At 35.0% G+C, this 15,859-nt stretch overlaps 1 protein-coding gene across 1 annotated transcript; it reads right to left on the minus strand.

The window, feature by feature from the left end:
- Positions 1 to 3,068: 3,068 nt before the first annotated feature.
- LOC543966 (clp-like energy-dependent protease) lies at positions 3,069 to 8,382 on the minus strand. The gene is made up of 9 exons (NM_001247755.1): positions 8,224 to 8,382; positions 7,988 to 8,049; positions 7,795 to 7,867; positions 6,798 to 7,002; positions 6,634 to 6,699; positions 6,345 to 6,485; positions 5,770 to 5,823; positions 3,675 to 3,767; positions 3,069 to 3,433 (listed from the first exon to the last, which is right to left on the minus strand). The coding sequence occupies exons 1-9, from the start codon at positions 8,307 to 8,309 to the stop codon at positions 3,386 to 3,388; spliced, it is 828 nt and encodes a 275-aa protein (NP_001234684.1). The 5' UTR covers positions 8,310 to 8,382; the 3' UTR covers positions 3,069 to 3,385.
- Positions 8,383 to 15,859: the final 7,477 nt, after the last annotated feature.

A 15,859-nucleotide genomic window follows, 5' to 3' on the forward strand; every position in this document is an offset into this window, starting at 1 on the left:
AAATTGATACTTAAAAAAAATACCTTTTAAATCTTGATATGAGTTAAAGAAAATTAATCGGCCTTCTTGATCATAGTAGTTGACGGGTTGAGCAATTTTCTCCCAACCACTTACTTATAAGTTAAGGGTTCAAGAATGAAAAAATAGAAGAAAATCTCTCATCAATAATATAGATATTCTATTTAGGGCTCATCTTGTCCCTTTACTAAATAAATTGGTTCTCTAAGGTAAATTAACTATTTTTCAAAATCTTAGTTTTTATCTTTAAATTCATATAGCTAAAAATAATTTTGATTAATTCCGACCTAAGTTAAATTGTTTTACTAAAAATATTTTCCGATTCGACATATAATTTTTCTAATGAACAGATAATTGAAAGGATTAACTATCAATATACCTTTCACTTTGATTGTATCAGCCAATGACTCATGCAGAACAAATATTCTCCCTATTCAAAAGAATAACTTTTACCAATTTAAGGATTTCAAACTAAAATTGTGTTACTAGAACTTGTATATATCATTCATTTCAATTCAAGTTATTGTTCATACTTCATTGTAATTAAAATAAAATCTTTTGAACCTTGATAGAATTTTATAACATCACTAATGTGAAAAGTGTGTTGGGTATTAAAGGTATGGACAGGAAATGAAGGGTTGTGACTCTCCTGAAGGGTTGTCACTTTGTCGGAGGGTTGTGACCTTTATGAAAGGTTGTGTCCTTTCTAAATGGTTGTAACTATTTAAAAGGTTGTGTCTTTTCCATAGTGTTGTGACATTTCTGGAAGGTTGTGATAGAATGTATGCCTTCACTTACTAAGTAATGGACCAGGTCCCTTACTTTACTTCAGAAATTACCAGAAAGTTAAATGCAGTAAAATCAACACAATGATGTTACGTGGAAACCTCCTTGCTTAAGGGAGTAAAACCACAACCTGTCTCACAGGGTTTTCAATCGTTTTCACTAATCTTCAAAAGCAAAAGCGAAATACGATTACACCAAAACGTAAGAAAGAGTTATCAATCTTACCGTTAAGCAATAGTCCTCTATTGCTCAACAAGCCTAAGTAGAAAAAACAATCTACCCACTAAGCTATCCTAACTGGACAACTTAGACTTTATCACAACACACCAATTCCTTTATTGATTTAGGAGTGGTTTACAATTTAAGAACAAGAGAATAAATTCCTAAACAACTAGAAGAAAAGCTCCAGATGTTGCTGTTGTCCTTGGAATAATTCTGCCTTTGCTTTGTGTAGCCTTTGCAAGAGTTCTTGAAAAGTTTTTATCAAGTTGCAAAAACTCAACAAAAGTGTTTAGGAAAGTGCCTTTTATATGGGCAAGTCACTTTCCTAAACTTCTTTGCCATTGGCTGGAAAGGTCACACTTTCTGACGCCATCGGGAAGTGTGCACCTACTTTCTGGACCATCTCCAGCTGGCAGTTGACTGGCTCGTCATCATGAGAGCCTGGTACCTCTACTAGGTCCCCGAGTTTGTTTCATCTGCAATACTTCAAACAAGACACCTGCAATACTCAAGTAGAAAACCCGGTACCTTTATGAGGTCCCTAAGTTTGTCAAATCATCAAAACTACAAATAACAGGTTGTCTTCTTTCCTAAGAGTTGTGACCTTTATCCTTTGTTGGCTATAAATAGAGAGGTTGTATCTCATTTTTTAGAATTGAATTCTTCCATTCTTTTGCATACATTTTTTACAAAGCAAAATCGATCGATCGTGTCTGTATGTGTGATTTGTTGCTGTCATTTTGAGTTCGTTGAAATTATTGAAGTTTGAGGTACTGCTACTTCTTTAATGGTTAATCCATTTTATCTTGAGAGGAATTAATCTGTAACCTCGGATACTTGAGGGGATTAAATTTCTTAAGGACACACAGTAGATTTTGTGGACTCGGATAATTCTTTGTGTTTTTCTTTTCATCTTTTTTTTCTTCTGATTTGCTAATTTGAATTCACGAGATAACAAAGTGTTGTGACAACAAATATCCAACAAAAGGCAAGTGATCGTGTTGTGCACAATAAGTGGGAGTAAAATAAAAAAAATCGTATTAAATAATCTGAAGATGATGGTATCTGGTGCAAGTCGTTCAATTTTATTACAATAAAGTATAATGGAAACTTGACCTTACAAGATTTAATTTATACTTATTAGGTTTTGATTATGTGCCTATTAATTTAGTTGTTAACTCTGAAGTGTATTTTCCCTAAACAAAATGATAGTTATTTTGCTTGGTATCATTTTCTAAGCACTAAATTTCCCTTAAAATTTTATCATAGTATGAGGAGAAGTTTAATGCTTAAAAGACCGTTTGAAGTTTGAACCTTGATATGAGTTACAAAAAATTATTAATATACAAATCAAGTGCTAAAAGCCTCATGTTCATGTTGATAAACAAGTGATTATTGATTGAAAGAAAATACACCAGTGAGGTTATGGACTTTTGAGATAATGAAATGAAAGACGATATGAACTTTCCAAATGAATGCCTATGAATTAATAACGACAAATTTCAAGTACAGTAAAAACGATGCAATTAACTCTTAACAACAATTTTCACGTGCGAGAAGCTTAGGTGGATAATGCCCTCAAAATCTAAGATAGTTGAAACTTGTTCATTCTGAAAAAGAAAAACAAACTTTTTATTAGAGTCATGACATTATACTTTAGGGAAAAGGGATAAATATATTCCCAAACTATTGAGAATGGTATGCAGATACCCTTCGTTATACTTTTGAGACATTATCGCCCATGTCGTTCGAAAACTAAAGCATTTATACCTTATATACTAACAAACATACACGTGTCATAATCTTATCCGTTGATCCGACAATAATTAAATATCAAATCGATGGATATGATACCGTCACATATCGTCATTTAGTTTTCTATTCGAGTGAAAAATATATATGCTCTAGTTTTTGAGCAACAGGGGCATCAATATTCCAAAAGTATGACGGAGAATATCTACATACCTTTTACGATATTTCAAAGGTATATTTGTCATTTTTCACTATGCTTTATCATAGCTTTCGTTGTTTCCCAAGTGTTTGCAGGTGCGTTAAAAGTACTTGTATATATTTGGCAAAAGTACACCACAACCTCTGAATTGCAATTTAGTCATATAAATAACCGACTTTGATCAATACAGGTAAAAGTGCTAGAGTGAATCTGCAGGAGAGACTAATTAGTAAATACAATATTGCCTTCAATATTATGCTTTCGGAGATCTTGAACGTTCATCGATCGGATGTATGTGAGGAACTACGACACGAATTTGCAAGAACCAGTTTCTTGTGTTTCCAAGTAGTTAATGATCAACAGCAGTTTTTTCATCTCTTGAAAGCAAGCTATCATTTCCATTTGCAACTAGTACTCTGTTTCTAGCACCCCGTCAATGAGACCAAACTCCATGGCCTGTCATTGAGCAGTCAAGAAAGAAAATGTTTGATTAATAAGATGGATTTTTGTATCATGCCCAGCTAAAACTGACAATGAAGGAAATCAGATCAGATAAAACGGCACCACATCTACTCTGCGAGAAATTACTACTTCTGAAATTGGAAACAAGTTTTTGGGGGCATCTAGAAACACTGTGGAGCAAGGAGTAGCATCTAAAACACCAGCATTAAAGTTATAGCATGAGCAACAACATTACCTCAGCGGAAGACATAAAACGATCCCTTTCAGTGTATGTTTGTATCATCTCAATTGATTGGCCAGTAAAAGCAGCATACATTTTGTCGACTTTCTGTATAGTCAAGAAGATATATCAACTCAATCATATAAAATTCTGGAAACTACACTACTCCTATCCCAAAAAATTGAGACGATGTTTGACTGGACACGGAGTTTAAGAATAAAAGTCAAACTTTGAAACTTGTAAACTATAACCATCTATAAAATTTTGTTCGGACTCTCTCCGTCCCATTATGTGGCACTTTTCGCATTTCAAAATTCAAACAAGTGTATCTTTGACCGTAATTTTTTCATAGATCCTTTTAACATTTTGAATTATCAATTATTGTGACTTATAGTACTCTCTATGTAGTTTACAAATATATAAATTTTATTTTAAAAATTTTGAAAATTCCATACGCAAATGTCTGGTCAAAGTTAAACTGTTTGACTCTCGAAAAACGAAAAGTGCCACATAAAATGGGACAGAGGGAGTAATAAATATCTCATTAACAATAAGTGAAAAATTCAAGTCTTAACTATTTCTACATATAGAAAGGTGTTGTTCTATCTGAGATGAACTAAAAATGAAATACCATCCGATAAATTTGGACGGAGGTAAACTACTCTGTTGGAGGTTCTTAATTTTATAGGTGAACTACAATATCCTATTTCCGATTATCCCAATTTAACAATCTTATGTCCTAGTCACAAGTCTGGTGCATCATATCATTCAAGTTCACAAAGTCACATGCTCTCTGTGAGACTAGAGGGAGTTGCTCGGATGGTAAGTACCCCTCACTTCCAACCTAAAGTTGTGAGTCCGAATCACCAAGGGAGGAAAAAAGGAGGGACCTCCTAGGGAGCAGGTAAAAAAACATGCTATCGGTGAAGGGCCATCAATGCTAGCTTAAAATAATACCCAGAAGTTTGACACCCATGTATAAAAATGAACTGAAAAATTTGGTGATCATTCGAGCACACATGCATTCCCATCAACAATCTTTTTTTAATAAGCTAAAATAAGAGCCTAGACACAAACCAGTAAGACTGAAACTGAAGTTTACAAGGATACTTCTTTATGGTCATCATGATCCTATGCTGTCCTTGTGTTTTTCAAAATACACATGGAATAGGAAGTCCATGGAAACTTCTGTGCTGAATTCTCAATCTAATCACCACCATGCTTAATCTGGATGATCGTATAACAATGAATTTGTATTTTTTTTAATGATTTAGTATAACAATGACTTAGTAGAGTATCACAAATACCAAGTGGATCTCCATCAACTTAGCTTTATACCATAGTAGACAAGTTCTGTATCTGTATATATGGTTCGTCAAAAATTTCAACAATTCCTATCCTTTTTCTTAAGAAGATAACAAAACAATTCCTATATTTTGATCATGTTTATATAGTGCATACATTTTATTTGTATCTTACAATTTCCCTACGTATACTATGAGTCGTCAAAATTTTCTGAGTCATGTTAAATCTAGGAAGAGTCGTGTTGGTGATATTGCTGATAACAATATAAATGATGCATGATAAATTTATCAGAAGGCTTTCAGTTTATTTTTCATTCTTGTTATTGTTTATTTTGGTTGTACCATTGTAACTTGATCTTGCAAACATTATGATATTAAAATTAGGTTGGTATCAAATCTTTCAAAGGGCATGTAACGATGTACATAACTGTTGAATCTGTAACCATGATATTCCCCAAGTATTCTTTGGTCATTATCATAATCATTTTCATTGAATGTTTCCATACATTCTACAAACTAAATGTGGTACATGATACGCATTGAATCTGATAATTATGATATTAAGTTTTAAGTCTTTCAGGAATTGCAAATTAACTTCGCTTGCAAATTTAAGGTTGGTGCCCATGAAACGAGAACTTTCTAGTAATATTTATAATGTCATTTCCCCGTTGTATAGCGAGTGTCAAGAAAAAGATCAAGATAAAGAGAGCATTAAATTTAAATTTGGAGCTGAGCAAAGATAATCTTGTTCTAAACCCACTTGTAGATTATCAGAAACAGAAGGTAGAATAAGAAATAGTACTAACCTGGCGAGATTGAACCGCTTCATTTACTTGGCGCCGCACATCCTCCACGTGCCCCTAAAGCAGTTAGTGCAAGTAGACTTTTATTACAAATAAAACTAGTTTAAGTAGCTAAAAGGAGCATCTTCATACCGTTTTGAAACAGGAGAAATATTCTAAAAGATATTTGACATATTGAGATAAAGAACTAGAATTTATCACCAAAAAATGAAAATTCCCTTTCATTATGCCTGATGGAAAAAGATAAATATATCGCAGATTGGCACAAACCAAGTGTTTAGTAGTATAGCACCTATACAAAGTTTAGTAGTACAATTTTACAATCAATTATACAAAGTTTATGTCGTATCAAATTAGATGTTTCCCTTTTTTAACTGTTTGAGGAATTTATATTAGAAAAGAAAAAGGTAACAAAGAGTGATCATCCAACTAATTGGAAGTAAATAGATCTTTTTTGGGGAGAGAGGGGGAGGGTTGGGGGGGGTTTGTAATATTGCCAATCAGAGGAGAGGTAGTTGTAACTCACTCAAAGTAACACATCTTAACTGAAACTCTCAGCAAACGAGACGAGAACTTACTCCACATCCACTTTGAGGTTGATGAATCATTATACGTGCATTTGGCATTGCATACCTCATGCCCTTTTCTCCACCAGCAAGAAGAAGTGCTCCTTGGCTTGCAGCAGCTCCAAAACATACTGTACCAACCTTAGGCTTTATCTGGGGAAAAAAAAAGTCATTGTTGATAGCATAATAATTGTAACTCATAAGAACGCAATGTCAGGCAGTAGAGCATATTCTGCAATTGAATGTTGTTCAAAGTTGATTAAACGGAATGATTATAGACACTATAAAGTGGCATACTTACCCATGACATGCAGTCATATATTGCCAAGACAGAGTATGTGCTTCCACCAGGACAGTTAAGATAGATCTGATATTGCAAAACATGGATGCAATTGTAAGATATTCCTTTCTACATACAACTTGATAAAAATCAAGCTATACAGTTACGATAAAGCAAAGCAGTACCAAAATATCTGCGTTTTCATCTATAGTTGCAAGGGTCACAAGTTGTGATATTACTTTCTGAGCAACTGCAGAGTTGACTGGTTGTCCAATGAAGATAATTCGATTCCTGAATAACACGGTAGAAAGATCCAACGCGCCCACTGGTGTCATCACGGCGGGCATGATGGGCGGATTAGCCCCCTCTTTTGCTACGATAACACCATAGCTGTTCCCATGAATTTCAAAACAGCAGCTGTTATATTTTCTAGGTGACATGTTTCAATCAATCATTTGGTCTTTGTGTGTGAACATTGACCAAGCAAATTTTCAGAGACCTCCAAGTACACAAGAGAAATTCACAATGCAATATTTCTGCTTGCTAGTTAAGTGCAGGTTGGCTGACCATCTTTTCTCCATGAACATTTTGGTCTATGCTCGTGTCTTATTTATTTATTTTTTGTGTAATATGGACATATATTTTGGATAAATTGTTTCAACATTTCCTACGAGAGATTGTTGTCTTTTAACCTATTTCATCCAGTTGTCTGAAACCTAGCCAGCACCATAACAATAGTAAAGCGGGCATGATAATTTTTTCTCTTCGGCATATTCTCAGTTACAACGTACCATAAACCAATGACGTGAAAGTGAAGATACTCATAATTAATTTCAAAAACCATATTTCTAGCGAGTATTGAAGGAAAAACATAAAGCATTATAAGTTAATGAAAACAACAGTACACACATCTCAATAGCAAGGGAAAAATTAACCTTCTAAAATCTAGATCAAAGAACATCTATTAGAAGATCTAGTGTGGAGAATATCCCTGTATCCTTATTTTCTTTCAAAACTACATCAGTGCTGCATCTGGCAGTATATTTTACAAAAATATAACCTTTTTTAAGGCAATACAATAAGAACAAAATAATAGCAAGTACACGCATTTTTTAGCATTAAGGTACTGATTAAAAGAAGTCTGACTACTCGCATATGCAGTCTGAGGATAGAAGATTAAACCTTGAATTGGTATGAGCACCGGATTCGTACTCATTGAACTTTAATGGGATCCCCAACTTCTTGCTTGAAAATCCTGGAAATTGGAAAAGTACAACCCAAAGATTCATAGAATATTCCAGTTCAGGATAATTAAGTAGCTAACTAAGTAACTTAACTAAACTCAAATCTGTTGTTAATCCAGACCCTAACTTACCAATATCTGATGAATCAGAATATGGACTTCGAAGAACAGAAACTACATTTTTCCTTAAGCTTCTGCGGAAAAAAAAAACTACTGTTAATTCCTTCTCAACATTCAATAACAGAAGTTACTGTATCAATTCACAGAGAAAATTCAAATACTGACTTTTCTACTACAAACGCCAGTCATTCTTTTTGCAGATATGGAGTTAGTATTAACTCCTTCAATATATCAAGGCAATGAAATACCTAGAGGAAAGCAGAGACGAAAAAGACGTTTGGTGCCGGGAAGAGACTGGTACAATTGACGTTCCAGCAATTGCAGACGTTACCATTTTGATGCTCCGGCGAGGGTTCAGTGACTGAGAACTGAAGGAAGAGTCTTCACCGGCGAAGGTAGAAGCGTGCTGGTAAAACGGGATAAGAACTCGGGAAAACCCGAACAATTGTTGGATCTTTATTGGGCTTCTAGCATGTTTGAATTGGGCTTACTAGTTTTGTGATTTTAAGCCCACCTAAGTTAATGGACGTCTAACCCAAATTTACAGTTTGGCTAATATAAAAATTGCTTGGATAAATGTCTTTTAGTAAAAGGCGGAACACATAAGCGGTCTCTTGAACTTGCACGCTTTTTCCGTTTAGACACCTCAACAAAAGCTCCTTCCTATTGAACACTTGAACCACTTAAAAAGTGTACCTATCAAACACACGTGGCTGACTTGTCACCTGTCGTTTGAGGCATTTATTTTAAGATGGAGCGCTTGAGATACACACCTCCTATGTGGAGAAATCTTATCTACATGGTAAAACACCCAACCCCTCAGTAATTCCCCAAAATCCCCAAAAATTCATTTTGAAAAACACTAGATTTCATTCACGACTTTCCGCTCAATGTGGTCGATTCTCTAAGGAAACCTTGCATTCATCTCTTTAATCTTCATGTATTCTTCCTACGGCGTGCTCGATTGAAGAAAACAATTGTTGTTTGTTGTGTTTTACAGCTGATTCGAGAAAGCTAGGAGATTTTGTGCTGTCAAAATCTTGAGAAGTAAGTTCATCATGACTGTTGGTCTACTGTTGTTGTTGCAATTTCAAATCTTCATTTTCGTCTATTTTTGTATGTTAGTACTGTGATAATGTTTGTATGCATGTGAATAAAGTTTGATTATTTTAGGGTTTCTTCAGTAATTTGTCGACTTTATTTGAATTTTTTCCCAGGAAATCTTATGGATATTATCATACTAACTCGTTTTCACCATGGGGTGTAAATTTGTGAAAGGTACATCTGGTAAAGGTCTCACTTACATAGGGGAAAGTGAAGTGGAATATGTAGGTATCGATAAGACCACTTTTCCTTAATGGAATTGCTTTTTTATACTAGAGACCTAGGGTATGTTACTGTGGATGAGTTTTATTTTAAAGACCCTACAAGCAATAACTTTGTCTTAGTGAACAATGATTTCTGTTTACTAAAGCTTATAGAGGACCTAGGTAATGGTGATTTTTTGGACTTGTATGTTGAACATGTTGTGGATGAGGTAGAGGTTGTTAAAGATGGGGTCCTACAGGTTATCTTTGTGGGCCAATAATTGGTGAAAGTGTTAATAAGGATGGGGTAGAAAACTCACATTATATTAATGTGGATGAAGGGGACCAACAAAGAGCTGCTCAATATGAGAATATTGATATTGAAGTTGGTATGGATGAAGAGTTACAACAAGCTGGCCAATCTGAAAATATTAATGTCGAAGTTGGTGTAGATGATGCATCAGATCTTGAAGCTGTTGAAACTGATTGAGATTGCAGTGATGATTCACAAGAGTATTTTATTCCAGATAAAGATGACTTAGAGATTGATGAAGAGTTGAGAAATCTTAGAAATGAAAGGAATACCAAATTGCAGGAAATAAAAACTAATTCCTACAAAGGAAATAACTGTTGGAGTCGCTGGTGTTGATAGGGGATTTAAAGACATTGGAAGGAACAAAACTGCTATGTATGTAGGAAGATTGGAGGGAGATGAACAATATATTGATAGTTCAGAATTGAATAGTGATAATAATAGGGACGAATTAGATCCTGAAGCTGTGGAAGGTGTTGATTTACCAGCTAGAAGAAAAAGTAAAAATGTTAGATTTGATCCTGATTGTGTAGTTGCTATATTTGGCATTAATATGGTATTGAAAATGCTATAGAATTTAGAAAGGCTGTAGCTGAGTATGTTGTGGAATATAAAGTCAAATTGAAATTGAGGCCTAATGAAAAACGTAGAGTCAGAGTTAAATGTCAACATAAGAAATGCAAATGGTTGTTGTATGCTAGTCTAGACAAAGACTCTTGTGACTTTATTGTTAAGAACTACTATTATGTTCATCAGTTCCCTACCACAACCAAGAACAATTGTGTACATCTAACTTTATTGCAAATAAGTTTAGGGACATAATAGTTTCTCAACTTCATATTAAGTTGTGGGAAATTCAAGAGTTGGTAAGGAAGGAGACAAGATTGTATGTTGGAAGAACTCTTTGTTATAGGGCAAAATTGATGATTCTTAAGGAGTTTATGGGTGATTGGAAGATGGAGTTCGCAAGGATGTGTGATTATGCAGACATGATAAAACAACCTAATCGTGATAGTTCATGTTGGGTGAGGACAGACACAGAATCTACTCCAGGAAAAAATTTGTTTGTTTACTTTTATGTTTATTTTGATGCATTAAGGAGAGGTTGGTTGGAAGGATGTAGAAAAATCATTGGGTTTGATGGATGTTTTCTGAAGGGTGCTTGCAAGGGTGAATATTGGTTGCAGTTGGTAGGAATGGAAATCAATAAATGTTTCCAATTGCTTGGGCAGTTGTTGATCAAGAAACAAAGCACAGTTGGAGTTTCTTCATCAATTTCTTGATACATGATCTAGACTTAGGCACTGGACATGGGTTGATTGTGATGTCTGATATGCAAAAGGTTAGTTTAATGTTAATTTTATTAATCTTTATCTTATTGCCTATTTATTTAATTATTACTAATAAATTTCAATTATTATGATATGTAGGGTCTTGTAGCAGCCATAATGGAGTTTCTGTCAAATTGTGAGCAGAGGATGTGTGCTAGACACATTTGGTCCAATTGGCAGAAGACCTGGAGAGGAGAAGAAAGATGAAAACAATTCTGGAAATGTGCAAAATCAAATTTTGAGGTAAAATTTCAAGATGAAATGGACAAACTTGCTAAACTTGGTAACAAGAACATCTGTGGGGACTTGTTACATTATGAAAGAAAGACATGGTGTAAAACATATTTTAAGGAGCATGCTAAGTCTGATATTGTTGAGAATAATATGTGTGAGACATTTAACTCTTAGATATTAGATGCTAGGCATAAATCAATTATCACAGTGTTATAGGAGATTAGACATAAGATAATGGATAGAAATGTGGAGATGAGAAAATTTGTTGACACTTGGATATCAGAAATTTCTCCTATGGCTAGTTTAGTACTTGAAGAAAACAAAGATTATGCTAGAGATTGTCAAGTTAGGTTCAATCACTAATTTGGATATTAAATTTTAGAAGGTCATTATAGGCATATTGTTGATATCAGAAAAAAATACATGTAGTTGTAGAACTTAGCAGTTGAGAGGCACACCATGTCAACAAGTTGTTTTGACATATCATCATGTAGGCCAAGACCCTGAAGATCATGTTGTACATTGGTACAAAAAAGATACTTTAATGAAGGCTTATACTTACTTTATCCAGCCAATACCTAATATGAAAATGTGGCCTCACACTATTGATATAGTGATTGAGCCTCCTGAACCAAAAAAAAGGCCTAGCAGACCACCGAAATCCAGAAGAAAGTCAAGGTATGAGCCACGAAAGAAGTATGAGAAGTTATCTAGGAGAAGTGTAAAAATGACTTGTTCCAAGTGTCATCAACAAGGCCACAATGATAAAGCCTGCAAATATGTAGCAATACTCAAGCCAACCTTTTATTACTTCAATTAAATAAATAAAGTGCATTACAATATTTCTTCATCTTATTTACACTATTCAATCCTCTGAATTGGCTCATCCTGGAAGCTCAACCCAACCTGGACCTAAAGGTCAAGCCAACCTGCTAGCTCAAGTCAGCCTCAAACCTCTACGCAACCTGCAAGCTCAAGTAAACCTGAAACCTTAAGGCAACCTACATGCTCAAGCTACCCTTCTAGCTCAAGTCAGCCTCAACGGTCAAGGCAACCTGCAAGCTTAAGTCAGCCTCAAACCTCAAGGCAACTTGCAAGCTCAAGGCAAACTGCTAGCTCAAGTCAGCGTCAAAGCTCAACGCAACCTATAGGTTCTAGCCAACCACCGACCTGGAGACCATCACAACATGTCAGCTCAGGCCAACAATCAACTTCTATTTGTGATGATACTTCAACAGTTGAAAGAGTTCAACAAGCTCGAAGAGGCAGGGGAAAAGGTAGGGGGAGAGGAGGTGATGATACTTCAACTGTTACAAAAGGGCAACAAGCAGGAAGAGGAATGGGAAGAGAAGGAGAATCAACATCAACAAGAGGAAACAAAAGTCCTAAGACTGTGGGATTTGGCATCTACATTGATGAGGTAAGTGGCAGACAAACATTAAATGTAAGAGTACAATCAAAATTATTTATAATCTACCTACTTTTATAATAGACATTTAATTTTAGTTTCTTGTATACAGCCTGATGTTGACACCCAATTTTGACCCTCGACGATATGAATTAATTATCAAATTTCTTAATTTAGAACAATTTGAAATAACTGAGTTTTACTATTACAAAATACTTTTAAATTATTTAAATAGTTTTGTCGTTTGTTATATTTTTAAAATAATGCATTTGTTTTACATAAGTTTTTACATGATTAATATTGTTTAAAATTATTCGAAAATCATCTTATTCTATTTTGTTGAGATATTTTATTGACTAGTCTAATTATAAGACAGTTTGCATATTCGTTTAGTTTTCCAATAGTTAAGTCGATTATGTTGTTTCGTTAAAATTGAGAAGTTTTCTAATTGACTTATATTAATTCATCTTGTTTACTTATTTCGGACAACTCAATAAGAAATACGAGTTGGCCATTTTGCTAGCTCTTAGACAAAGATTTGAGCCTTTCTTCCTAAATTTTTTCAGCAGCCCTTTTCCCTCAAATTTAATCCTTCACTCTTTTTTTTAAAAAAAACCCCAAACCCAAATTTAATCCAATACCCAATCCCTTTTTTATTTTTTATTTTTTTCTCTAGACCAATTCCCTTTCTCAGCATACCAACGCACATCAGAAAAGTCAATTTCAAGACCTTTATTTTTCTTCCCAACCAACCCAATTCTGAGCCCATTCAGTCAAGACAAGTCCATCCCAATTCTCCTAAAATAGTCAACTCCTTCAGCCCTTCCCATTTGCCATAATTCTCAAGGACAAGGGAGCCCAAGGCGCAGCTTTCCTTTGAGCAGCCCACTAAATAATAATATTCCCAGCCCACTCTGAATGACCTCTGACCCGGTCCATTTTCTGTCCAACAAAGAGAGATTCAGAAAACATTAGAAGCAGCAGCAGGAGGATAATTCCAACTACTCCAAGCATCTACAAGAAGCTGGAGTGCAGGCGTGTGAAAGAGCAACAGCCCACAGCGTTCCCCGACGACCCTCAAGAAAGTGACAGCAGCGCGCGTTAAGTCCAACAGCGTAAGAAACGCGTGCCTATGCTACATCTCGTCTCGCTCCCCTTTTTGTTTGTACAACAACACCCTTTCCTACGACACGCCTCTGCATTTTCGTCCTCTCGACCATGAGATTGCTCCGTGTCAAGGTGCAAGGACGAGAAATCGATTAGAGACTTCTGCGTCCCTCTCATCTTTTGGGATTTTGGCCAAGTTTTGGGATAATCTGGTACAATCTAGCTTGTCTTTATCCTTGGAGAGAGGAAAAATTCAAATTGAGGATCAATTTGCGATTCTCGTTTCTACTCTTCTTCTTTTTTAAACCCTAATTCCCATCCTATATAACATATTTTTCTATTTAAGGAAGGAAGTTTTTTTTGGAGAAGGGATATTAAGAACTACAGAGAGTTGGCCGGAAACAGATTCTTTTTTGTGGAGATAAAAACATACTAAATATATACAAGATAGATTGCGAAAACAAAAAAAAGAAAGGGAAAAGGGGGACGGAATCACTGCTTGATTTGAGCTTATATTTGGGTTTTGTGTAATTGCTCGTATTCTGAGTTTCTTGTGGGAAGAGTCGTCGCTCCTGCCCGTCGACGTCTCATTCGCTGCCATAAGTAAGGTAAATCTGTCGCTCCTGACTCTTTGACAATGTGTTGCTATATGTATGTACTTTCTTTCTCCCCCCATTCGAAAATATTTGGAGCCATATATCTCCATCCTGCATATTGTTATCAAAGGATTTATGCGTTGCTGTCACAAGATTTATTATTTAAAATCTGTTTTCTTGTCGGATTAATTTTTCGAAAGTCGATTGATGTGTTTGAACACCAGGGGTGTAGTTAGGAGTCTATTTTATTCGTCTTATAATATCCATTCCTTGAAGGTCTTCAACATCTTGATTCTTAAAATGACATATTTGCTAACTTCCGTCTTCCGGCCAACTTTTTTTTCTTACTCGTTTTAAAAATGGTAATTTTACTCAAGGTTGGGTGATGTTCTATCTGTAGTGTCAGAGACTGGTTTGCTTGTTTCCCTAATTCCCTCCGTTTCACGTTTTTATCACCTTCCCCTATTTGTTTACTTCTTTAAACCAGTTAGTGTGTAACTCTATCAACTTATGATCTTGTTTTGCTAATTTGTTCGTAAATTTAAGGTTGGTGCCATAGCAGAAAATATTAGTCGGGTATAGTGCTAGTTAATATAAATTGTCCATTTGGAGTGAGGGATAAATGTTAGTAATAACCCATGTCTTAGTTTGGACTTGTATGAATTGTTTAATTCCTTTGTTTTACCTTTCAAACTTTGGTGTTGTGATTTGGTCGAGTTTTACCCCTCTAATATCATGTGAGTTGTTTGATTTTTTTTGTTTAGTCATAATGGAGTCAGTGAACATCCCTTTCTGTTTTCATTTGGAACCATTGCTGGACTAAGTATGAGAAATACTAGTCAGCATTTATTGCCATCATTGTCCTTAATAGTAATCGTTGGTTATCGTTAGACATGACCGGCTTGTTTAGGGTCATATGGTGATGAAGGGGGTCTTTGTTTTTTTTTCTTGTTTCGTTGTTGATTTGTTTACTGAAGAAACGCCGGGAAGATCCTTTGATAAGATGCCCAAGTCGTGTATCACCGTAGTAACTTTGAATTAGATCGATTGCATCTTCATCGTGGTCCAAAACTATTTTGGCTATATTTTAGTTTGATTTATGACTTGGAGGACAATTTGTGGACCTCGTTCTTGATTCCTATTTAATTCCGTGACAAGCTTTGGGCCCTTTTAAGTGATTAGAAAAGATTTGTCGATTGTTTTATTAGAAAACTTTTGCGTGTGTTCACAATGTTACAATGGAAAATTTACATTTTTATGTGCTTACTGCCAATATTTGTGAAGCTTATTTTAATAGATCATTTCATGAAAATATTCCTTGTGAGCAGTTTAGTCTAGTTGAAAAACATGTGTTTGTGGAAACAAAGTTTGGACAAAATATTTTGCCTATTTTATGTGCACCCCTTTCGTTTAATTTAAAATGTCATTTTAGCATCAAAATTATGCTTAAAATGTTGTTTACTGGGACCTGCTTTCTTTGTCTCCACTCCTTTGTCTAAAATGAATCATTGGTTACTGTTTGATACTGCATACTCACCATTCTATTTGACGTTGCTTGTTATTTTTCTATCAAATGCCTCTGTGATTT

Source organism: Solanum lycopersicum, chromosome 10 (genome assembly GCF_036512215.1).
Source record: "Solanum lycopersicum chromosome 10, SLM_r2.1".
NCBI classification, from domain to species: Eukaryota; Viridiplantae; Streptophyta; class Magnoliopsida; order Solanales; family Solanaceae; genus Solanum; species Solanum lycopersicum.